The sequence below is a fragment of the Diuraphis noxia genome, unplaced genomic scaffold, assembly GCF_037042655.1.
Source record: "Diuraphis noxia isolate RWA-SAM2 unplaced genomic scaffold, SU_Dnox_SAM2 contig0004, whole genome shotgun sequence".
Classification (NCBI taxonomy): domain Eukaryota; kingdom Metazoa; phylum Arthropoda; class Insecta; order Hemiptera; family Aphididae; genus Diuraphis; species Diuraphis noxia.
The window spans coordinates 10,416,382-10,440,988 of record NW_028301714.1 but is presented as its reverse complement, the minus strand read 5'-3'; the positions used below and the strand labels follow the sequence as shown (position 1 = coordinate 10,440,988).

General features: G+C 28.5%; 2 protein-coding genes across 5 annotated transcripts; one reads left to right on the top strand and one right to left on the bottom strand.

The window, feature by feature from the left end:
* Positions 1-3,932: 3,932 nt before the first annotated feature.
* Positions 3,933-9,809, bottom strand: LOC107165693 (uncharacterized). Of its 2 annotated transcripts, XM_089226601.1 has the most exons (7): positions 9,429-9,809; positions 9,034-9,063; positions 8,130-8,292; positions 6,561-6,715; positions 5,856-6,057; positions 4,866-4,983; positions 3,933-4,095 (listed from the first exon to the last, which is right to left on the bottom strand). In XM_089226601.1, exons 2-7 carry the CDS (start codon positions 9,059-9,061, stop codon positions 4,057-4,059), a joined length of 705 nt encoding a protein of 234 aa, XP_089082727.1. In that variant the 5' UTR covers positions 9,062-9,063; positions 9,429-9,809; the 3' UTR covers positions 3,933-4,056. The 2 variants fall into 2 exon arrangements, with proteins under 2 accessions (XP_089082727.1, XP_089082728.1); XM_089226602.1 differs by lacking the exon at positions 9,429-9,809 and having other exon boundaries at positions 9,034-9,357.
* Positions 9,810-10,437: 628 nt separating this feature from the next.
* Positions 10,438-23,188, top strand: LOC107165739 (trehalose transporter 1-like protein). Of its 3 annotated transcripts, XM_089226715.1 has the most exons (4): positions 10,438-10,494; positions 10,578-10,670; positions 17,116-17,239; positions 21,347-23,188. In XM_089226715.1, exons 3-4 carry the CDS (start codon positions 17,194-17,196, stop codon positions 22,774-22,776), a joined length of 1,476 nt encoding a protein of 491 aa, XP_089082841.1. In that variant the 5' UTR covers positions 10,438-10,494; positions 10,578-10,670; positions 17,116-17,193; the 3' UTR covers positions 22,777-23,188. The 3 variants fall into 3 exon arrangements, with proteins under 3 accessions (XP_089082841.1, XP_089082840.1, XP_015369604.1); XM_089226714.1 differs by having other exon boundaries at positions 10,476-10,670; XM_015514118.2 differs by lacking the exons at positions 10,438-10,494; positions 10,578-10,670 and adding an exon at positions 14,738-14,966.
* The last annotated feature ends 1,419 nt before the right edge of the window (positions 23,189-24,607 follow it).

Sequence of the window (24,607 nt, the reverse complement as noted above, 5' to 3'; positions counted from 1 at the left end):
CATTCGAATAATAAATGCATTTATTTTGTCACGCCGAAATCGACGTGACTCACTGGCAATTAGTGCGTCTGGAGCAGACTAACGATATTGTTTCCATTTCGAACCGAATGCTCTGGTTAATCGTCATTACCTGTAGTTTTCCGTGTAATTACCTATTAGCATTGATTACATCGTATACAATATAAACAAGGATTTCGAGTTATCCAGGTAGTCGATTACAAAATACTTGAAATAACCATTTATTGGTTATTATACGTTTCAAAGAAAATAACGACACGTTTAAAAAAAACTATTAACCAATCTTTACCTAAAATTTTATCATGTATACGGCTGATTTTCAAGTAATAACTTATATTGATACTTTTATAAGAAAATTAATTTTTAGTCTTGTGGTAAATACCTACCCATAATAATATGATTTTTACATATGCCTAATGCCTGGATGATTAAAGAACTCACCAGGTAAATAAAATCGATGGACGTTTTTTATTTTAAAATTATTTTGTGTGTAAAGGCACAATAAACATTTTTTATAGGCAATCAACTAAAAGTTATATTACCTAGGTAATTGAAATTTCGTGATTATTTCAGAAAATCTAAAAATTATAAGTATCTATTTAATCAAACATATGCAGCCCACGCGCTGAAGAGGCCTGTGGGCGCCTGGCATTTAACTTTTAGATTTTTCTTAATATATGGGTATACCTTGTACGAGAATATCAAGTTATGTATATTATAAGTTTTAACAGCGACCAAAAATGAAAATAAATATTTATTTATTTTTAGTGTGGAAATGTGTTCGATGATAATTAGTGTAATATACATGAAGATTATTATAATAAAGAAAATCAAATAATATACTTAAAAACGTTGGTCGGTACAGACAAAGGGCTGCCACTGCCACAGGCCACTATAATATGTTATTCAAACTCACAATGTATCTAATGATAATAATGATAAATGAATAACAATTACCTAATACTAAGTAATAATTAATAATGAGTTATTGTGTAGTTATGCTTGCACATTACTTGGGTCCTCAACTTACGAAGTTACGACCTATTTGATAAAGCCGATAGGTAATAAGTTTGCTACACAGCATGGCGTAGCCAACATATTCATCTGGCATAGTTAAGGCCAATATCTTTTTGGAACCTCTTACGATCACTCATTATTTTTATGTTTTAAAACTGATTAAATAAATTACTAAAAATTTTCAAAAAAACAATTTAATACATTAGATCAAAATTCTATTGAAGAAATACTATTTGTATACCTGATGTTATTTCTCCATTTATCATTTGGTAAAAATTAACAATTTTTATTATTCGACGTTAAGTTATTGTTAAAGAAAAGATAATTGCATTTTTATTTTTCAATTAATGATCAAAAAGAAGTCGCATCAAATTTTACTTTTTAGACATTTATTCTTTGATAGAATTTTTTAAAGTCTTATTAAACAATTAATAGAAATAATTTACACAATTTAATTAGATATTGAATACATATCAAATGAAAAATGTAATTCTAGTAATGTTTGTAATACTTCATTACAAAATAAAATACCTAACAATAATTTATTCTTGAGTACCTATAAAAGAGCTTATTCTGAATTTCAACACTAATATATAATTACGTTATTATTATTTTATATACTTTTTTATAATAACTGTATATTATTTAATCTTTTTGTAAACACTGAAATCAAAAAATTGTTTAATTACAAATAAAATAGTTTAAAAAAAAAAATAAAAATAAAAAATTGAAGAAGTCAGTATTGTAATACATAGGTGTATTAGATAAAAAAAATAAGTGACCTCAAATGCAACCAAAAGGCAAAAAAGGCATGGACCTTAATTGTGCTGACTGTATCTGAGTTGGAGTCATAAAGCATACTACATAACTATTGACAATGATTGTGTATTTTGTGTATCTAAAATTGATAATCATGTATTATAGAGTTCATAAAATAGTATATGCTGTAGAAGTATAAAATCTATAATTAGGTCCAAGTGTTTTTGAGAAACAAATAGAATATTTAAAAACGATAAATAATATCTCAATCCTATATTTTAATAAAATTATATCTTTTAAATTTCAACTTATAATCTGAATTATTATGACAATTTGATTTAAAAATATGTTAAATTGTGAATATTCCCTACATTTTTAAGTGCTATAGAGTTATCAGCTTGGTTTAAATATTACAATTACACTATTACCTACCTCCAGATGTTTGGACTTTTATTGGGCTCTTTAAGTTAAGAATTCGAGGTTGATTAAATACACCGTATATTGTATAATACCTACATTTGTATTTAAAATATATACATATACAATATAATTATTATGTCCTAGGTACCTGACTTGAACTACCTGTGGACTATGCTGTAGACCTAAGATTGCTGGGTTTGAGTCGAGTTCCGAAATTTCTATGCTAACTAGGTAGTAAGTACTATACACTAGCCAGCCAGTAGGGTCCTAAATTAGTTTAGGTACAAAATACAACACTATACTGCCTGGATCCCGGATTTTTTTTGTGGTAAAAACTAAAATTTACCTTCTAATTTTAACAGGCTGAGGCATTTAACACTATCTATAATATAAAGTCTATACGATATATTTTGGAGGTATGGTTAAAATTTTTTTTTGTTAATAAAGATATAAATTATTTTTATTCATTTTTATGATAATTTGTAGTATTGTACGTATTTTATGTTTATAAAATATGAGCAAGGTGAAATAATCATTACAATATCGTACACAGATATTTTATACTAAATTCGGTAGACGTAATAATATTATATTGCGAAAAGACAAATTCGATGTTTATTTTTGATGTAATTCTAATAAAAATTATCGTATATGAAATTTAAAATTTTCATATATGATATAATATTAATTATTTTTATCATTTTTATAATAATAACAATCATAAAAATATGATAATTAAGTAAATAATATAGAAAATACGATAATTTTTTTAGAGTTACATTAAAAATAAATATCGAATTTGTCTTTTCGCGATATAATATTATTACGTCCACCGAGTTTGTTGAAAAATATGCGTGTACGATATTGAACGATTGTTACAAATTACTTATATTTTATAAATATAAATTAATATGTACAATACTCCAAAATGTACATATTATATTATTATACATGCATATGTACCTATGCATGTATTTTTCTTCCAACATTTTTTGTTTTGAAACTTTAAAAATGTTCCTAATGAGCCACTTTGTGCTAAGTTTATTTTTATTATTTGTTAAACTAATATAATTATATAAATACTGTTTGTAGTAATTACATAGTTGAAAATTGTTAAGTATATTTTAAACTAACAATAATTACTATGGTGAAAAAAGGTCTGGGGGTAACAGGAAGGCATATTGTCATATAATATAGATTTTATAAACATTAAAATAACATTTACAATAATATATTGCTGACTAATAGATATTAAGTCCCTCCTGCATGTGTCATCCGCCTCTCTAAACCTTTTTACCGGGGTTAATAATTATTGTTAGCTCAAAGTATACTAAACAATTTTTTAATTATGCTCTACTAACAGTATTTATATTAGTTTAACAAAAAATAAAAACTTAGCACAAAGTGGCTCATTCAGAAAATTTTTATATTTTAAAAACAGAAAATATTAGAAAAAAAATAAGCGAAAACAAAATCTGTCATTAATGAAAAAAAATGTCACAAAGTGGCATTTATAGTAAAACAAAATAACTAGGAAAACAATTAGATTGGATAGGAGACATAATAAATGAGAATACGAGATGGTAAAGTGGTTGTTGCAGATTTTGATTTGCTAAGTAGGTATATTTCAGTCCACTGGTCACCGCTTCAATATTATCTTAACAAATTATAGTCAGCATATTTTCAAGTGTATTATATTATTTTATTAAGCACAACAATTTATAATGTGTAAATGTAAATTAATAAACTACAACGCATGAACGCAATTATATATAATTTTAAAAAGCAGTGGCTTACAGCCCACGTCGATGAGCCGAAGATTAGGATAGACTGAATAACACATCATGTTTCATAGTGTGATAAATCGCTGTCGCAGATTTTCTGAAATCAAATAAAAGTTAGTTTAGAGTGAATACCACTAGGGTTAGAATGTTAATGAATTTTGCATAATTTTTTTTAGTCATACTCTGATGCACATTACAGAACAATTTATTATAAATCAATTTGGTATGACATATCAGCAATTATCTACTTACAATTTTACTTTGCATGTTTTTTAATCACTCATAGCCTTTAAATGTATGTTTTGTATTTTATATTTTGTAGTTATTTTTTTTATTTTTTTTTTGTTTATTGTACATATAATTTTATTTCAGTTTTCAAAGAAAATGTAATAAAATAGATTATAATAATGTAACAATTTAAAATAAATTTTGAATGAATAATAAATAAAAATAATGAAATTTATATAGCACTATATATTATGTGATATTTAATTATTTTAAGGCATAATACCAACATGCTTTGATAAATTATGTTGAGCTTATTTACATGACTTTTTTAATACCTAATACTAATAGATAGATATAGAGTCGACCTAACTATTACTAATGAACATTAAAGGATACAAAATACATTACTTATAGCATAAACTAACCAGCTAGTGCCTAGTATAATAGGGTATCATATAATATATTAATATGCAGCCGTGAATTTTTCAGTGGGAATAACTTAATCTCCTCTTTTTATCTATTGCTTTAGGTATAATATAATATATGTGGGTATATAGGGCTTAGAACCTTTGGATTCGGGCGTACCAAATAGATATAAATAATAATTATTAATAGTTATAGCCTTATAGGTATACTGACCGCCATCGCTGAAAAGGGCCATATGTTGCCGAGCAGTTCGCGGAAAAATTTTTCTGCCTTTAATCCACATCTTGAACGCATTTGCATGTATTCCAACCGCATGAACTCCTTGATATATCTAAACAAATTGAAAATATGTTAAATAAAAATATCGATTGTGTGACCTAGGAAAACATATGCCTTGGTATTATCCCAATATTTTTTTAAAATTAATTCAACATGAAGGGTAGAATTTCAATTAAAACGTATTACAGTATTTAGCATTTATATTTTGCTAAAAATCATTAATGTACCTATAGGAGAAAAAATAATAGTGTTGCTTGTGGTTTGATGAAAGTATAACATATAAATATATAATCAAGTAAAGTAGGAAAAAAGAGGGGTCTAGATTGATCCTGTCTCATACAGTGAGTAACAGGTTAATTATTCTAGTACCTAATTAGTAATTAGTAGTGATTTGAGTAGGGTAAAGCGAACTGAGCCGTGTTATAGGTAGGACGCACAGGAACTCTTAAGTTAACGTGTTGAAGGAGAGAAGGAGAATCAATTTTTCACAGATAAGATTCTAAACGAAGATCAAGGACAAATAAGACGGCTATCGGTCAGAAAGGAGATGAGATAGGAGATTTACGTTTTGAAGTACTGGGTCATATAGCCATGATGAAGAGGATACAAGATATATTAAACTTGAACCCGCCGAAGCTGAGAAATGTACGCTGATGGACACGTTTCATTCATTGACAGTATACCATTGAGTAAGAATACCAGGAGCGACGGAACCATACTCAAGAAAGGACCTGAATAATAAACATTATAAAACCTTTAAAGACCTTGAAAATTTAAATTATACACCGTGATTCTCTCCATAAAACCTAATACCTACCTTAATAATTGACTTGCACATAATACGATCACTATGAGTTCTAAGGAAACTCGAAGGAACAATAATAAAACCAATAATTATAATATACACACTAAACTAAAACTCACTGGCATTTTTTTGGGTCTTGCTCACGCCAAAAATGCAAGTTTACAATGTCCTTTATCTGATCATTTTCCAGCTCCTCCTGTTTTTTCCGTTCATATTGCAACTTTTGCTCTTCCACATAATTCTGCCACTGCTTGTATGGTACTTCTAACTTATGTTTGGATTTGGCCAGTTCGTTTGCACAAGCTATGTGTTTTTTGAATTCTGACAACGATAACAACATTTAATTGAGCAGGCTTAATAAGGTAATATTACATAAGATGTATTACTAACGATTTATCATATCTTTTATCGTAGGCACTTACAACAGAAATATTATAGAAAATCATGGATAAATTATCTTTTTGAAACTTCTATACGTTTTACTTACATTATATGTATTGGGCTAGGTAACGATAGAATTATTCATTCAAAGTGTTATTGTTGTTAGTAGTATTGTGAATAAAATGATTAATGAGCTAGTTTAGTTTGTATTTTATACTCGCAACTAACCTAACCCTAGGTCCATCATATCTATTAATATTCCATCCATTATCAATATAATTATAATAATATAGTTAATACATTTTAATTGGGCCTCCTCCCCCCGGAAAGGTGTCAGTTAGGTAGTATTAAAATATGATATAATATAAAAGATTATAATGTTAGGAGTTTTTTTTCTATTATTCATATAATAGGTAATACTATAATTTAATGTGTTAACAAACCTCTCTTGTAAGCCCGGTCAATGGTACAGAAATGAGGGTCATCAAACGTAGGCAAGTTATTCGAGAAAAAAGTTTTCTCTTCTTTGGTCATATGGTCATAACAACTCAGATAGTACGCGTGTACACACTTGTCGTTCCGTTTCACGATATTGTATCTGCGTTTAACAAATCCGAAACAGAAAATGACGAATTAACAATAACATGGGTGCATTAGATTATATGATGATTAATAAAATGTATAAACATAGGCACAACTAAATCTCTAAAAATAGGATGCTTTAATTGTAAATGCTTCACAGCGCTAAGTAACAAACCTATATAATAATCAATATTTGAAAACTTTATATGATTTATTAAAATTTTAACAGATTTCATATGTTATTGGTGAATACAAAATACATAATTATTATAATACTCTGTTTATAATATTAAAACATTTAAGACTAATGGGACATATAATAGGTACCGACTGACAGTACCTAATATTGCGTGCAGACGTGCAGTCCACCCCAGTGCTTATCTGTACTATATTAGGTACCTATAGAGCTTTTTGATTTGACCCATTTGCTAAAAATAGCTTGTAAGCAATTTGCAATATGTATCTAATAATATTCTATTCGTCTATCAACTATTATAAAAATACGGAGTAATTCATGACGAATTCATTTTATGACTAAAATAGTATTAATCAATAATTTTTATGATAATTAATGTTATATAATTACATCAAATAATCAAATAATTTCATGATTTGTTTTATACATAGTGTTTTCTAGGAGCAATATAGTGTCTATAAATAATTTAAGTACTAACTTAGTGTTATCAGGTATCTATAATCTATATACAATATTCAAAGTAGGTACTTATATCAGATTATTATATGGAAAATATAATGATTCTATAATTTAATTCTAAAATTGTTTTTTAACTCCTGCTTTACATTATTTTGTCCTGCCTAGTTAGCATATACCTTTCAAAAAGTTGAATTGTCAGTATTGTCACCCCTGTAAAGTTTTAATGTAAAAATTGATTTTATTTCATAGAAAATGTTCAACAATTTTTAGTAGTTTATTATAGAAAAAAAATCAAAATATTGGCTTTTAAAAGTTATCAATGGACTCGAATTCATATCATTTAATTACTACATTTATATGACACTTATTGAGTAATAGGCAGTAATGCGTCGTATTTTAATTAAAAATTGATTTAAAAAAAAAATTATCTTATTATTGCGTACAATTACTGTATGTATATATACAACGGTCAACGATATTATATTCAAACTTTAAAATTAGGTAACTATTGCTAAAGTTATTATTTTTTTACTTTTTAACTTAACTTACCAATTCAATAGTTTATTTCTAAATTGACTCAAAAACTTAAATTGTAAAGTATTCATTGTACTAACATAACTTTTTCATTTAATTTGAAAAAGTAATAATTAAAAAATAATAATATTTATATATATTAACTCAAGTTAATTGATTTCAATAACTTACCCATCTTTGAATATATTATATAATAATAAATTATATCATTAATCTAATTATTATTCAATAATATACTGACGGACAATAGTAGGTGTCTGGATATTCGTTAGTATTGCTGTAATTCTCCATCGTTCTCAAAAAGCGTGAAAAATTAGGTAACGTACTACAATTGCCCATTTGATTGATATCTTCACAGATCCATTCGGCCGCATTATTAAATGTCACCAATGTCATCGAAGTAGCTGTGGACATGTCCGAAAAAGATAAAGCCGATTTATTAAATATCTCAAGAAGAAAACGATGTTCCTATCTCATTAGGTATATAATATACTGTAGATTCATAAAAAACTAATCTCAAATTCTACCATGGTTGTGTAATAATTTTGTAAAAACAATAATTAGGTATGTATATTTAAGAGGTCTGCACATGACATATTTGTTTTCTCAAAACACGATGTATATGAAAATACTCTTACGCCTCTTAAAATGATTCAATTTTGTTTTTTGTTTTTAGAAGAGAAAAAAATTTTTATCGGTCACATCGTACTTGGATGTTTTAAATTATATTTCTCAACCGTATGTATAATATACGATTTTGAATTTGACCAATTTTTACAAGCTTTTATTATTTTTATGTTTGTTTTGACAAACAAATAAAAATTTAATTAAATGAATTTAGAGACATTATCTGCTTTAAAAAAAAAATTAAATCAGACTACCCCATGACGATTCAGTTTTTCCTGTAAAGCGTGTTTTGAGCAAAAAATCACGCTCTTCATTTTTGATCAGTGGTACCGTTGACATGTGGGCACAAAGGGCACCCGCTTACGATTTACACTCATACTAATCGTCATTGACGACTAACACAAAATTTATGCTTTTGATGCATTTGATGCTATGGTTGATAGAAATTAAATATATTAATTATTGCCTAAGTATTTCTCCTTGACACACGACCAGGCCACTTAGAAAAAGGTACTCACTGATTACGAAGAATAGTTTCAGGAGCATATCTGTAACATATAATATTTGATATAAGAATATTTTTTTTTTCAGTTATGAGTTATTACACCTTAAGTAGATAATGACTAATGAGTAATGACTGATGAATATATATGGCTAAAGATTTCAGCATTTATGCCTTAAAGAATCAGCAAATATGCTATTCAAGTAATCATTTAAAAAAAAAATGTATTGAATAAAACTTTTTTTAATATCTAGATAAAATTTGAAAGATTATAAATCTTAATTTATAATAAAAAGTTAGCAAATAATTAATTTTATTTTTCAATTTGTTATCTTGTATACTAATAAATAATAATATTATATAAATATAATAAAATAAAATTGTTTAATAACAAAATATTGCCTTTCTTACTGATGATTACTGCAATGATCTGTAACAGCTGTAAATAATTATTTGTTAAATAAGTCCGTCAGATGAATGTAAATTATAACTATTATTATAACAATGCTGTAAAAATCGAACATGAATGTATGGAAAAAAAATAAAAATGAGAATAAACTCAAGAGAAAATCACAATTTACTGCACTCTCAGCAATGATCGGAGAGAAACCGATCCATCCTCGAGTACTCACGACCAAAATTATTATTCTACTGATTTTGATTTTACCTGACTGGTTTTATTTTGACCAGCTAAATGGGGCGGGGTAAGGTTGATTTATTATTCACCAAGGTACAATTTATTAAAATAATAATCTATTATTATTATAACAATTTTACGGATATGTCGTATAAAGTATTTTAAAATCGGTTTTCCGCATATTTCATTAGATAACCATATTTCCTCGTTATTGAAAATATGCATAATAGGTAGAATGTAGTAAGTACCAAAAACTATATTTACATTTTTTATTGAAGTACACCAACATGAATTTGATATCAAACTTAGCGACAAAAAACTAAAAAAGGAGACTATTTTAATATAAATAAATATTATTTTCGAAATTTTGATCGATTTCAACTATCTATTGCAATGATTTGTTTTTGAATTACAACAAAATAAGAATAATATAACTGAATAACAGTACCTAAAATATATTATGTATATGATATAACATAATACATGTGATATTTTCGGCAAAATACAATTCTATATATGAGTTGATATTCCATATTACTAATTGTTTTTTCCAGTACCATTTCTATTATTTGTTTATAGAATATTTATTTTATATTTATTATTTTGTTAACCGTAAATTTAATGTACGATGACGAAGTGTCGCTGACGATAACAACTATACTTATTTATATTTTATTATATTTATGTATATAATTATACCAATTAATTTATAATATTGATACGATTGATTGAAAAGCGTTTAGACAGCAGTCGCCGCTAACATTAGGTGTATTATTTTAATGGAATGTTAGTGCAATCAGCTCGACTTATGGTCCTATAACTAGCTGTAATCCTAGTCCGGTAACTTTAAATAACTATACACGAAATTTAAAAGTATTATATCTTTAAAATATTTTAATAGCATTATAATATTATATTAACAGAGTTTGTATAAAAAGAGATTGGGTGAGATATTATGGTCAAGGACTGCGAAAAGTCATTTCAAGGTCGTAATTTTTGGCGACAAACACGATCAGGTATGTTATATTATTATTTTAATAGGCACCTATAGTATAATATGACAGTATGACACCAACAAATTTAACGCTGGTTAATTATATTTCATCAAAACCTTATATTTTAATAAAAACTATAAAATAATAAGCTATACATTATATAATACTCATCAATATTGTGCCATTGAATGATCGAATACAGCGTAGTTATAGACAAATATAAAGGATGATTTTATATCATCTTGTCCATCTTATAGTTTTACCATCAACATTTTGAGAAAACACAGACCAGCTAACTGTAGGATTTTCTTTCAAAAGTAGTGACGAAATCTATAGATTCACGAATGTGTTAAAAAAATAAGAATAGATGTAATTTTAAATGGAATATATATTTATATAGTTATCTATAGTCCTCAGAGTCCTCTTAACTAGTTAATATCTTAAAATATAAGTCTAAAAATTTTTAAATTTTTAAATTTTAATACTCTTTAGAAAATATGTAATGTTTGAATTTAACAATATGCATTTATCTGATACAGTTTAGTTGTTGATTTTTATTCTTAGCATATAAGCACGTATTAGTAGGTAGTTTGTAAAATAACACACTCGTGAAAGTTGATGGTCTCTCTGCCCATTACACTATGTCTCGGACTGACTGACAACATGTTCTCATATTGATATCGATATTCAAGTAAACTCGGAAACAACTATAGTTAGAATGTTAAATCTCTAATTAAAATGTTCTAAGATAATACCAATATTTTCTATAAAAATTACACAAATTAGAGACTTCCCGGTTTTCTACTGTCAAACCATATAATAATGGTATATATATATATATATATATAAAACATTGACATAAATACCTACTTATAAAGTTTAACTGCAGCAATAATATTAATTTGTGTTGATAAAAAATAACTAATAACTAATTATTTATGCTAATTTTAATAATAAATAATTTAAGTACCTACCTAACCAAAAACATATATTATGACGTATTGATGTAAAAAGAGTTCGTAAAGCACTTAGTCAGCACAACCACACAATCGAATTTCGAATGTTCCAGTTTTAATTATTAAAATTATTATTTATTGAGAAAATCAAAATTTATAAACTTAACCTCTCACTTGATTGGTATATTAAATATTGAGTTCGCACTATTATATACAATATAAACTGAGTAATCCACCTTATATTGAAGACTTTACTAATATAATATACTTAATATACTTAGTATATTGACCTACTAATTCTCACACACTGTTATTGGTTATCAAGCGCCGGCGCCAACGTTTCCACAGTCCATTGATATAACTATACTATTAGAATTTAGAAAACATAATAATTTAATTGTCATCATCAAAATATAAAATGGTAAATTCAATTTTTTTTTTTATCAGTATTATGATTTTGTAAATATGTAATATTAATGCACTACATAAGTCTTAATAGTCTTATAGTTATAATCACGTCAAAAACACTTCATGTAAAAAAAAAAACTAAGTTAAAAAATAAATTAATTTAGTAATGAATAATGATTAAATTTTTAAAAGATGTGGTTAGTATGGAAACTAAGTAAAATGCCATTTTATAATATTACAAATACCTATGACGAAAAATAATATCAATTGTAATGTTAAATACTTGGTCAACATATTTTTTAGGTAACGATTTAGCAGGACGTAGGTCGTAGGAGTGCCTACTTAAATAAATACAAATAAGTAACCACTATAGTATTTTTATAATTAATAATGTATAAACAACATGTTGACTAAGTATTTAAAATTACAATTGATCTTATTTGTCATCATAGGTATTTGTAATATTATAAAATGGCATTTCACTTAGTTTCCATATTATTATTATTATATCACGTCTTTTAAATATTTAATCATTACTAAATTTATTTTTTTTAACTTAGCTTTTTTTTTACTCGAAGTGTTTTTGGTGTGATATCAGCTATTTTTTATTATGTCCGCGGCGACTGGCATCATTTTCAATAATAAGTACTTATTTTTTTTTATTAATTGTTTAAGACATCAACTACATGATTATTATCCGGCGTTACATTTTTAAATTACATTAATTGCTTACATATATTGCTTAATTGCTACTACCTATTTTTACAAATGTGCATTTTAATCTTATGTTCGAAATATTTAAATAAGTTGACGCAGTTCTGTTGAGTTGACGAAATTAAAGAGTCTTTTGGCCGCGCGTCTCCGGAGTGGGTACTAACATCTCGTAGAGTGTCTCAGGAAGTTTCAGTTCAATGCGCCTTTCACTAAGTACTTATTTATTTCTATTGTTTGCCGAAATATATAGCTGTTTTCTGTTAATTGCCACTTGTGTTGTATGAAAAAATAAATTCTTACAACTTAGGTACCTACCTATAAGTACATTTTATTGGGCCTATCAATGTATCTATCTATAAATATTTTTAAGCATAGTAATTTAAAAAGTAAGTATAGTATAAATTTGAGTATAATTACTTATTTCACATTTTGCAATTTATATCCTAATAACAGAGTTAAATTACTATAGCTGTAAGTATATAATATTAGTTGATGGACACTGGACAGAAAGAAATATCAAACAGATTGTTTAAATAAATCTAAATACCTGCCTGTACTATTCGATTGAGAAAATTATTGTAGCATAACTGGTAGGAGGTCCATTTCAATGGTATTCCTACTTACAAAATTTAAACTTCTGACCAAGTCAAACGTTTTTATATCGTTTGAGCCGAAGTGTGCACGAAGTCTTATTTTATGTGCAAAAAACTTAAAGCGCTATCACAAAAACTCCATTATTGTGTGGGGTTAGGAGAAGCATTGAAACGGAACACTCCTTTTTGAAATTTGAAAATTTGAAATATATCTTATATAAATTAACGTCATATAGCAATATGTTTAATAGTATTTAACATTGTTACTATTGTCGTGTAAATTCCAATACATTTTGGTTCACGAAAAGTGATCGTATTCAAGGCCGATTGGTGGTGCTCAAATATTGCTGAAACAAAGCGTTTTTTATATTGTACGTATTATAGTTGTCAGTTTTTAGATAGAAACAGTATATAGTTTTAAAAAGAGTTCTAATTTTGATAACCACTAGTGATGTTAATTTGCCACTTGCAGACGTAATTGCTCATTTTTCGTAAACCTGACTGTGAAAATAGTAAGAACATAATAAAGTACAAAACAATTCCTATTGTATAAATTATCAGCTAAGGTGGGCATTAACTTGTTCAAAAGTTAAAGTGAGGTTAAAATGTTAATTTTGTTAACTTTTTAATTTAACTAGTTAATTAATTTTATTTTTAACTTACTATTAACTTATTCAGTTAACATTTTTATTCTTACAACTTAACTTTTTGTAGTAGATTATAGTCGTCGTGTAATAATCGAGTTAATTTTATTTCATGGCATACGTTATTATCAACTAGACAGTAGGTATTGAATCATTGACTTTTTTTCGATTTTGGTAATTTATTTTCGAATTATTTAGTATAGTAATCTAATTCTTTACGCAGTGTTAAACGTCTATGGTAAATGTAACCTAATTAATAAAACTAACATAAATTAAGACGGGTTTTCAATGGTAAAACTCTTGCTCCTGTTATTATACGTTCGTAGCTACTACGCTTCGCGTCACTACCGTCGCGCTGGATATTTAATACTATAATATATATTATAATCGTATAAAATAAACTACAAACCAAGATAATACATATATTATAACTAAAATAATATACTAATCAGAATCTAATGAGTAGATAAGGATTTAATTTTTATATGCACACATCATTCGTATTATTTATGTCAAATTTAATTGTTTGATAATTTTTCAATATTTCATTGTAGACAATAATTGTATATTATTTATTATTACGCTTTGTATTCAGAGACTAAAATATAATATAGTCCTTAAAAATAACTACCCACATAGGTTATATTTATATCTGTATCATAATTATTATATTATATAATATTAAATAGTATAGATGATTCACTAAAAACGATTGACTCGATATATTATAGAGGGGGAAATGGAACTCAGTACATCGCACATTATACAGATTTATTTTAAATAGTAGCCACTAACCAAACGACCGTGGACCGTTTGACTGTACATGAGTACAACTTATCCATTGTGCCTTTTTTTTCGCATTTATCTCCGACAGATATTAAGTGTTTTATGTTTGATACACCTTATAATTGTAATTATTATTCAAACTAAATATCGTGTGACGTTATTTCAGTCATTGAGAAGGAACTTCGGTTCATATTATATTATGATTACAAATACCACGTGAGTATTTTATAATAATATGATCAAAAGCCATAACCTATTTAAAAAAATCCTTGAAAATCAGTACCTTCGAGACTAAAACGAAAAGAAATTTGTCAGAAACATAAATATCCGAAAAATATTTTATAGTCTAGATGGGACTTAAATACTTAATAATAACAACAAAAGAATCAACAAAGATAAAATAACTGACATAGAGGCAAGAGCAATGATAGTTTTTGTGAAAGTTTACCTTAAGATGAGGACGCTACACCCGCATGTGCTGTCTCCGTCTTACAAGTGCGTAACATTGCAAAAACTGTTTCGCGCGGGAAAGAACCGAGAAGGCTACAGTTATAACTAAGAAACGAAATTTTCACCACATAATAAGGAGAACATTTACTGTGCAACGTTGTTTTCAATTTTTCGATATCACAAATATAAAAAAAGTTCTTATTGTTTCAAAATTCATTATTTTTGCGTTTTTCAAAATCGAATAACTTTTTTTCAGTTCTTATATCGAAAAAATAAAAACAGCGTTGCACAGTTGAAATTCCCTTTTATCTGTGGTGAGAATTTCGTTTCTTAGTTATTACTGTAGCCTTCTCGGGTCTTTCCCGCGTGAAACAGTTTTTGCAATGTTACGTACTTGTAAGACGGAGACAACACGTGCGGGTGTAGCGTCCTCTTAAGACAAAGTTGTAATGATCATCGTTGCCAAAACAATACAACGTATCTCCAAAATGTATTTTTTCAGGAAACGCCGCATTAACTGATACGGGTACCAATGATACTAGGTATTATGCATGACAATGTTTTAACATTTATTCTCTCGTTGGGATTTGCATTATGTGTGGTATTTTCAGTTGCGTACTCAGGGGTTGGGTTTTAGGATTCTGAGCCCCTTTGAAATTTTTTCATTTAACAAAAAAATATTTACCATTTCAATATATAGAGTCGATCAATTGTTGGTAATTTTTAATAGATGTAAATTAAATTTTTAATTTATTATGAATTATAACTAATTATATAAAAACTGTTAAACAAAATGTTTAATTATTTACTCATGTACAACCCTAACCGAACTAAAATCCTCCGTACGCTACTGGGTATTTTAACTACATTATGTGTTTATATTTCTGTAAAATTTGAAATGTATGACTCATTTTGTATTTTTTTGGAGATACATATTTTGTATTATTTTGAAACGATGTTATATTATAATTAGATACATCTTAATAATAATTAAAACATTAAATATTATTATATTTGTAATAAATTACCAGGTTAATTATGTGGTGTCTCCCTCGAAAATTCAGTATTGTTAAATTTGTTAGGAGCGTAAAGACAAAGCTTATAGAATAATATATTATAGAATATTTAAACCCTCCCCCGCCTAATATTAGCCATGATTTCCATCTATAAATATAATCTGATTGTATTAATATATATATCATTACATATAAGTATGCAGTTGAATATAGTTTTATTTAGGTAGTTGTAAATTATACTGAATTTACTTATCGCCATATTATTGCTAGACAGGTTGTAAACTGTCATGACAATTATTACTATTGTTTTAAATAATAATAAAATAAAATTGTATTTATACTATAGTATGAAAAATATAATATTCAAATACGCAAGAGACTTGAGGTTGATATTTTTACTGAAATGGATATACCTATTTTTATTTTTATATCGTTACACCATTTATTTTAAAGTAAAGAATATTATAGATCTTCAACACGTTATAAATTTAAATATTTTTTATAAAAATAATAAAATAATACGCTATTTTTTTATCCATAAAAATTAGATTATTTGTGTTTAATTATAAGTTAAATACAAATTAGATTAAATGAGAAAATTAAAAAAAATAAATAATTTTAGAGTAGTAGAAAAAGAAACTTCTTAATTTCGTCTACCTTTCAGTCATTGTCATAATATATATATACTTTTCACTTTTCCCTTGGATATCAAATTAATCGAGATGTAACTTTTGGTTGAATTATCAAAAATAAAAAATGTTCATGTCAAATTAACGATGTACATACATTAGTTATAATTATGATTAAGCATTTTGTATGAGAAGAGTCAATATAATGAGTAAACACATACCTCACAATAAAATATAATCAAACGATATAATTGTGTTTTTTTATTACAGGTAACTTGTCTTAATAATTCATTTATTAGGAGCAATAATTTACGCATTTGACAGAGAAGAACCGAAACACTTTCGAAGATGCTTAAATCGGGAGTTCATAGACAAATATACGCCACTATAGCCGGTAAGAGCACACGTATAATAAACGAGCATACAATAATTTCTAGATAAAAATTATGATTGATCTTTAATTTCTTAACACAAAACAACAAGTCACATATATAACATAATAGTCATAAATTTAAATAAAAATGTTTGGTGAATTATATTTTTAAAGTATTTAAAAAACTATAAGAATTTAAATTATAAGTGGAGCGATATTTCATCACTTTTTAAGACGATAAAAGTTACTTATTTGATTTTATACTGCATTTTTTCTGATTGGAAAAATAATCTTGTTGATACTTAAGGGGATAAAAAATAAATAATGTAATATTGTAAACTGTATATAAATTTGAAAATAATATATAAACGCAGTTTTTAAATACACATTATAAGTTTTAATTTGAACGAAATTAGACATTTAAACAAAGAATAATGATTTTTGTTATTTTGTTATAATATTAATATTATTTATGGGTACTTGAAACTTTTAAAATATATTATTTTACACACAGTGGAATGACATTTTTCGAAAAATGTTAATTTAACCTACTGTAGTACCTACAAATGACTTATAGTTCAATAAAATTACATTAATCTCAATAATATCATATCGGTACAATATACTTAGACATAATGATATTAGAGACTGACAAATCGTCTTCAAATTTAACACATCCACTACGGTGACTGCTTTGAAACTTAATGTACATCTGAGTGTTAGTAGTGTTATCCAATCGCCATTTTTCAATTTGAGAACAACAATTTATCAGTTTATCCAAACTAAATCTGATTCTATGAACTTTCCTCACTAATTCAAAATTATTTTTTCTACATATTATTAATTTATAAATCATACAGTAAAAAGAGGTCGTTATTCATATTATACTCATTTATATAATACTTATAAAATAACTGCATTTAAATATTTACACAAAACATTTTGAATTAAAGCTACTGACTTTCCGGTATCTATATAGATCAAAATTGCACATATTATTATTAAACAAAATTATTTCCTTCTGCATGAATATTCTACTTAAAAATGGAATGAGTCACAATATCTACTGCTAAAACTGTGATATTAAATGACCTGTTTTAAATAGGTTTAATTGTTTTTGGATTTAACTGTCTTTAATATACTTACATCAATATGATTTATGAATATCTACCTAATATAGGAGTCTATAAATAGTTAATACTAATCTAGTAAGTAGTAATATTATTACTTTATACAATAATGTAACTGGAATCTGGAACACTAGATTATGAATTTTGTGTTAACCGAGTATAATTATTATTAATAAGTAATTACTATAGTATAGTTTATGACTTGATGACTGATGAATATCAATATTATACTTTAACTATAAATAAGTCCCATTGAGTATTACTAAAGGCGTTTAGATTAATCAAATAATTTAAATATAGAAATTGTTGCTGCATAAAGTGATTAACATATCGAACAATTAAAGTTAATGTTAGATATATCTAAAATAATAATATGCTTATGACTTATCGTCAGCAATTAAAACCTTGTGCAGTTTAGTTTTACTATGACGTTTGCATTATAATAAACGATGACAATGGGAATAAAAACATACCGAAATTTCATCAACTTTTTATTATATTTTAAACGAGAAGTCATCGAACCGAGAATACAACCATCTGCTTGCATGGTTCATAATATTTTGCAATAATCAAATGTTATAGGTACCCATGTAGACGGAAATTTATGAAAAGGACGTGTTTATACTGTGTGAATACTTTTTTTTTTTAATTTTGATGGGTCTGAGTCTCACCTTAGGGCTTGTTTTATAATTTTGTATCAGTATTTGTATCAAATTGCCTTAATATACCAATATTTTTATGCAAAGTTGATTAGATTTTTTGGACACCAATCTATTATACAAATATGTTGGAGATTGTACTAAAAAAGTCGTATTTTTTATGAATAATAATATTTAAAGATAACATATTTTAGAACACTATTATGCGAGCAGTGGCTTGACTAATTTTTTTCTACATTTAACGATGCAAATTTACCAATATTACAATTTGTTATAATTGTTATGGATTTGATAAACAATTTTCTAATTTCGGTTGTAATTAATTTAATATTTATTTATTACAAGAATCAGGTTATGGCCCAACTGTAAATAGCATGATGTAAAGTGATGCTAAGTATTTTTCCTTAAATATGTATCTTAATACCTGTTAAAAAAATAAATAGATGTTCAATAAATAAGACATGTTGCAAGCGTGTTATACCTACCTATGTACAATTTTTACACACAAAATTAAATAACATTTTTTTTTTACGGGACAAAATTAACAAACTTTCAAAAAGAGCGATCAAAATTATTGTAGCATTTGTAGATAGTATATATTAAATTATAAACTATGACAATTGAGCAGATATAGTGTTTTACGCAAATATAGTTTTGTTCTCGGTAACTCAAACATCGACATTAAACGTAAAAGTTATATTACTAAATTTTGAATACTATAATAGGAAATTAATATGTTTAACAATTTCATTTTGAAATATAAATAAAAAAAAATCATAATATCAATTTCGATTACTTAATTTGTAATATGACTTAATATAGAATTTATGATTGCGTTAGTGGCTTTATAGTTCAATATAACAATAAGAGGTACCTAATACCTATATATATAGTTAATCTATTTACAATTTACATGTATTAAGTTACACTCTACCGTGTCTATCTGGCTACCTATACAGTATAGGTTATACACTATTATATTGTTTTAGGTTCCGTAATATTTAAGTATAGGCTATACTTAAATATTACGGAACCTAAAACAATATAATAGTGAAAAATATCAATAAGTATAGCTGTGTAGACTATGTTTGGTATGTTTGGAATGCTTATATAATATGCATTTCGTTAATTAGTCAGACCCTCAAATTAATGCGACTTGGATCAAACTTAGAGTTTAGACCTGTAACTACATAACATTTAATATTTTATATTCTCTGAATAATATACTCTGCACGATACGTTCATTACGATGTAATAATATGATGATATATTATAACCAGGGCCAGGGCTCATAACTTATAGCTCTAAAAAAGGTTGTTATAAGCGCTTAAAATCATAAGACCATTCTGGTCTTATGGAATAGCAATCTGAGGCCCAGCCAAGCCCTCGAACATCAGGCCAATTCAGGCTTTTCAATCAATAGCGCTAAGGTTAGTAACCAAAGCCCCCTGGTACGTTTCAAAATCTACCTTACACAATGACTTAAAAATATTAACTACCACTGAACTAGCCAAAACAATGTATACACGTTTCCACCAAAATTTAAGCACTCATCACAATACTATTTAATATCACACATGTCCTCCCTCACCCTCCCAAAAAACCCACCACGCAGACTAAAGCGAAAATGGTGTAGAGTCGTAGAGACCTATTAAATTAGTAAAGGAGGTGTTACCATTGGGTTTCTTCCTCATCACGTCATTCATGCTTCTTTATTCTGTTTTTATCTTATTTGCTTATTATAATTATTGTGTACAGATTGTAAATTGTCTTTCTTAATAAAAAAAAAAAATAAGCGCTTAAATATGCTTTAAAAAGTATTCATATAAGCGCTTAAATATGTACTAAAAAATACTAAAATATGTAAAAAAACATTTGTATACAAAAGTTATTATTTATTATATTATTTTATTATTTTAGCTTCTATTATTAAAAAAAAAATTGATATATATATAACATCGGAATTATTGTACTTTATTGTATCATAAACTACTTGTGCTACTCATTTATTATGCGATTGGTCTGTTAAAAAAAAATTTATAAATTTATAGGCTACTGAAAAAAATTTTTAAAAAATAAATGATCAAAATCATGCAAAAATCCAAAAATAAGCGAAAAAAAGCAAAATAGCACTTATACTCTGGAATATGCAGAAATATGCAACATAAAATTTTGTATGTAGCTTCTTGGTTATCTGAAACAAATGTATAGCGCACATAATAGGTACCTCTAGGACCTCACAAAAAAAAAAAAATGCAAATGCTAGAAGTTATGAGCCCCGATTATAACCAACCGCGGCTCCCATATTATATTATTTATTATTATGATTATTAATATAGCGTCCATGTCGATATTCATCAGTGGCATGTGGCTGGGATGGCCAAGCTCGGCGTCCGAGAAGTTCATGAAGCACCAGACGGGCGATCTACACGTGACCTACGACCAGCTGTCATGGATAGTGTGCATGATGGACCTGGGCAATTTTATCAGCCCGCTGTTCGGCGGCTACCTGATGGACCGCTACGGCCGGAAGATGGTGATCGCCGCCCTCGGCCCACTGTTCATCGTCTCCTGGACGCTGACGCTGTTCGTGCCCACCACGGTCGCCCTGTACACGGCCAGGTTGATGGCGGGATTGGGCAAGGGTATCTCGTACACGGTGGTGCCGGTGTTCCTGGGTGAGATCGCGGGCGTTGGCATCCGCGGCGCCCTAGGCAGCGTGTTTACCATACAGCTCAGCGGCGGCGTCCTGTTCGAAGTGATCGTCGGCCCGTACGTGTCGTACCACGCGCTCAACGCTACGTCCGCCGTCGTGCCCGTGCTGTTCTTCATCGCGTTCCTCTGGGTGCCCGAGTCACCGTACTACCTGCTCAAGGTGGGCAGGGCGGCTGATGCAGCTCGGTGCCTGCGCTGGTACAGGGGCTGTGACGCCGAGAGTGGCAGCGGCGACGAAGACATAGACGCCACCGTGGCCACAGAGCTCCGGCTGATGGAGACCAACGTGCGGAAGGACATGGAAAACGGGTCAGCGATCGGCGAGCTGTTCACCAACCGGAACAACTTACGCGCGCTGGCCGTGGTGGTGGTGGCGTGCGCTGGACAGCGTGCCGGAGGCATCAGCAGCCTGACAGCGTACTCCGCGCTCATTTTGCCCGAACCTTCACCAATCCTGGGCAAGTTCGAGTTCATAATCGCGTTCGCCATCGTCCTGGTGGTGGTCAACTTCGTCGGGTTGGCCCTGGTCGACCGGGTGGGCCGGAAGCCACTGCTGATCGGCTCCGAGGTGGGCCTGGGAGTGGTCACGTTCGTCTTCGGCGTCTATTACTTCGCGGCCGAGCACTTCGCGGGCGCCGCAGCGGCGTACCGGTGGCTTCCGTACGCGTGTCACACCACGTTCGCCGCCACGTTCTCCATCGGCATTGGCTTCATACCCGTGGTGTTCCTCGGCGAGATGTTTCCGGTAAACGTCCGGTCCCGGTGCTCGGCGATCGCGTCCGTCACGCTCGCCTTCTTCTCGTTCGTGTCCAACAAGACGTTCCTCGTCGTCTCGCACTGGTACGGCTACTACACCATGTTCTGGACATTCTCCGCCGTCAACTTTGCCTGCGCGTATTTCTCGCACAGGTACGCGGTCGAGACCACTGGCAAGACGTTCTTGGAAATCCAAGAAATCCTGGACGACAGCGTCAGAAACGGACCCAATACGCGGAGGAAAAACGCAAAAATACCGCAAGTCATTTCCTACGACAATCCATCGGTCGATATTTAGATAAATTATAAATATATACTATTATTCTAAATATTATTGTATTAGGTTTATTATATAAAGACGCCCGTTTAGTATCTTTTATCCGCGAGTTCACGATTCTAGGTTTTAAAATCATAGGTATACATGATATGTTGAGATAATATATATTGTGTGTATAGGTATAATAATTACTGTAGAGTGAAGGGTGGTTCAGTATAAAGTGAAGATCTGTTGTCATAGAATTCCTAAAGCCACTTCAGAACAAAATCATCGAAAAAAATCATTTTTTTTTCACTTATTTTTTTTTTTTCTAATGACGTAGTAATTTTTTACACCTATATTTATTATACACTTTTAATGTCATATTCCTCAATAATAAATCTACCTGTACTTGTAATTTTTTCAATAAATGTTGTGTCACAATGACTTAAAATTAACATACAAGTATTTTTCCAGATAATGAGTGATTAATGTTAAAAGAGTGATGTGTACATGTGATGTAGACAGGTAGGTTATAGATAGGTATTATATAGATGTTATAGATATTGTACTATTATAGTGGTGTTGCGAGTCCTGTCACTTTGCCGCTATTGCTATGTCTAAAATTTTTGAGAATCAATTGGATGTAAATAGGTAGGTATATTTAAAATTATATAGGTATATAATAATTATAATATATGTTATGGACTTATAATTATTTTTATTAATATTATCTATTTTGTTTGAAACAATTTTTAACGTTCTAACAAGGTTGAAATTGTTAATCACATACGGTATGCTCAAGTACAATTTATTATTATTTGTTTAAATAAATATAATATGTTTGTATTTTTAACCTTGAAATTTAAATTTGTTTCTCAACATTTTATACGAGGAGTAATGTTTAATATTTGTACAAAATTGTATTTGATAGTTTAGTTCTATAATGATTGTCATTAATTAGAATAAAAGAACCAATTACGTATTTTACAGTTTTTAATTCTTCAACCTATAGGCTATGGTGGATAATGTACTGATGCTTTTAAAGTAGAAACGTATAGTATCCCATATTTTCATTCTACTTGTCAGGAACGTTGTGGGAGAAAAATTCAGGCCAAGAAAATGTAGGTACCTACTACCCGAGCCACATTTTTATGTCTTCGTCATAGGCATAACTAAGAGGGTTGTAGTGAGAAAACAGACCATAATATACGCTGAAATCCCCCCTCCCCATAAATATTTTTTCGACTATTTATGAAATTTATTTATTTTTATATACCATATGGTATATACATATATAACCATACGATTTCGAATTTTATCATTTACACACTTAAAAGCAGATTTATTGATTGATATCAGTCCACCTTGGTTATAAGTATTTTATGTGATAATAGTTATAGGTATATTCAAGTATATAATATTAGCAAAAATGTTTATCTAATATCGTATAATGATAATTTTTAACACACCACAAATAAAACAACAAGACTGTTGCAGATAAATTGTTATTCATATTCATTATTCTCGGATAGTGTATTTATTTTACTATTTATAGTCTTATATAGACGAATCTGATCCTGCAAGTCTAGTAGGTATATTGTATAAAGTATATTAATAATAACTACCTGCAGAGGTATTTACATTTGTTGGTATACATTTCTTTACACTGAAGTGTATACTGTTTTGTTTTGAAATTCATGACTTATTTAATCAGATAAAAAAAAATAGATTTTTAAGCCAACATAACATTTTTATAAAGTAATTTGAGTAAATTTGTTTAATTACTCTTAAAACGATATAATTCAAAGTTTTTACATGCACTCTTTCTGAATGGATATATTTAAACCATTTTTAGTGCCCCAAAAAGTAA

Coding starts and splice junctions, on each gene's coding strand:
- LOC107165693 (XM_089226601.1), bottom strand. CDS start 9,061: ATGCTCCTGAAACTATTCTTCGTAATCA. Junction 4,984..5,855: donor CAAGACCCAAAAAAATGCCA/GTGAGTTTTAGT, acceptor CAATTTGTTTAG/ATATATCAAGGAGTTCATGC. Junction 4,096..4,865: donor GGCCCTTTTCAGCGATGGCG/GTCAGTATACCT, acceptor ATTTGATTTCAG/AAAATCTGCGACAGCGATTT.
- LOC107165739 (XM_089226715.1), top strand. CDS start 17,194: ATGCTTAAATCGGGAGTTCATAGACAAATATACGCCACTATAGCCG. Junction 17,240..21,346: donor AATATACGCCACTATAGCCG/GTAAGAGCACAC, acceptor TTATTAATATAG/CGTCCATGTCGATATTCATC.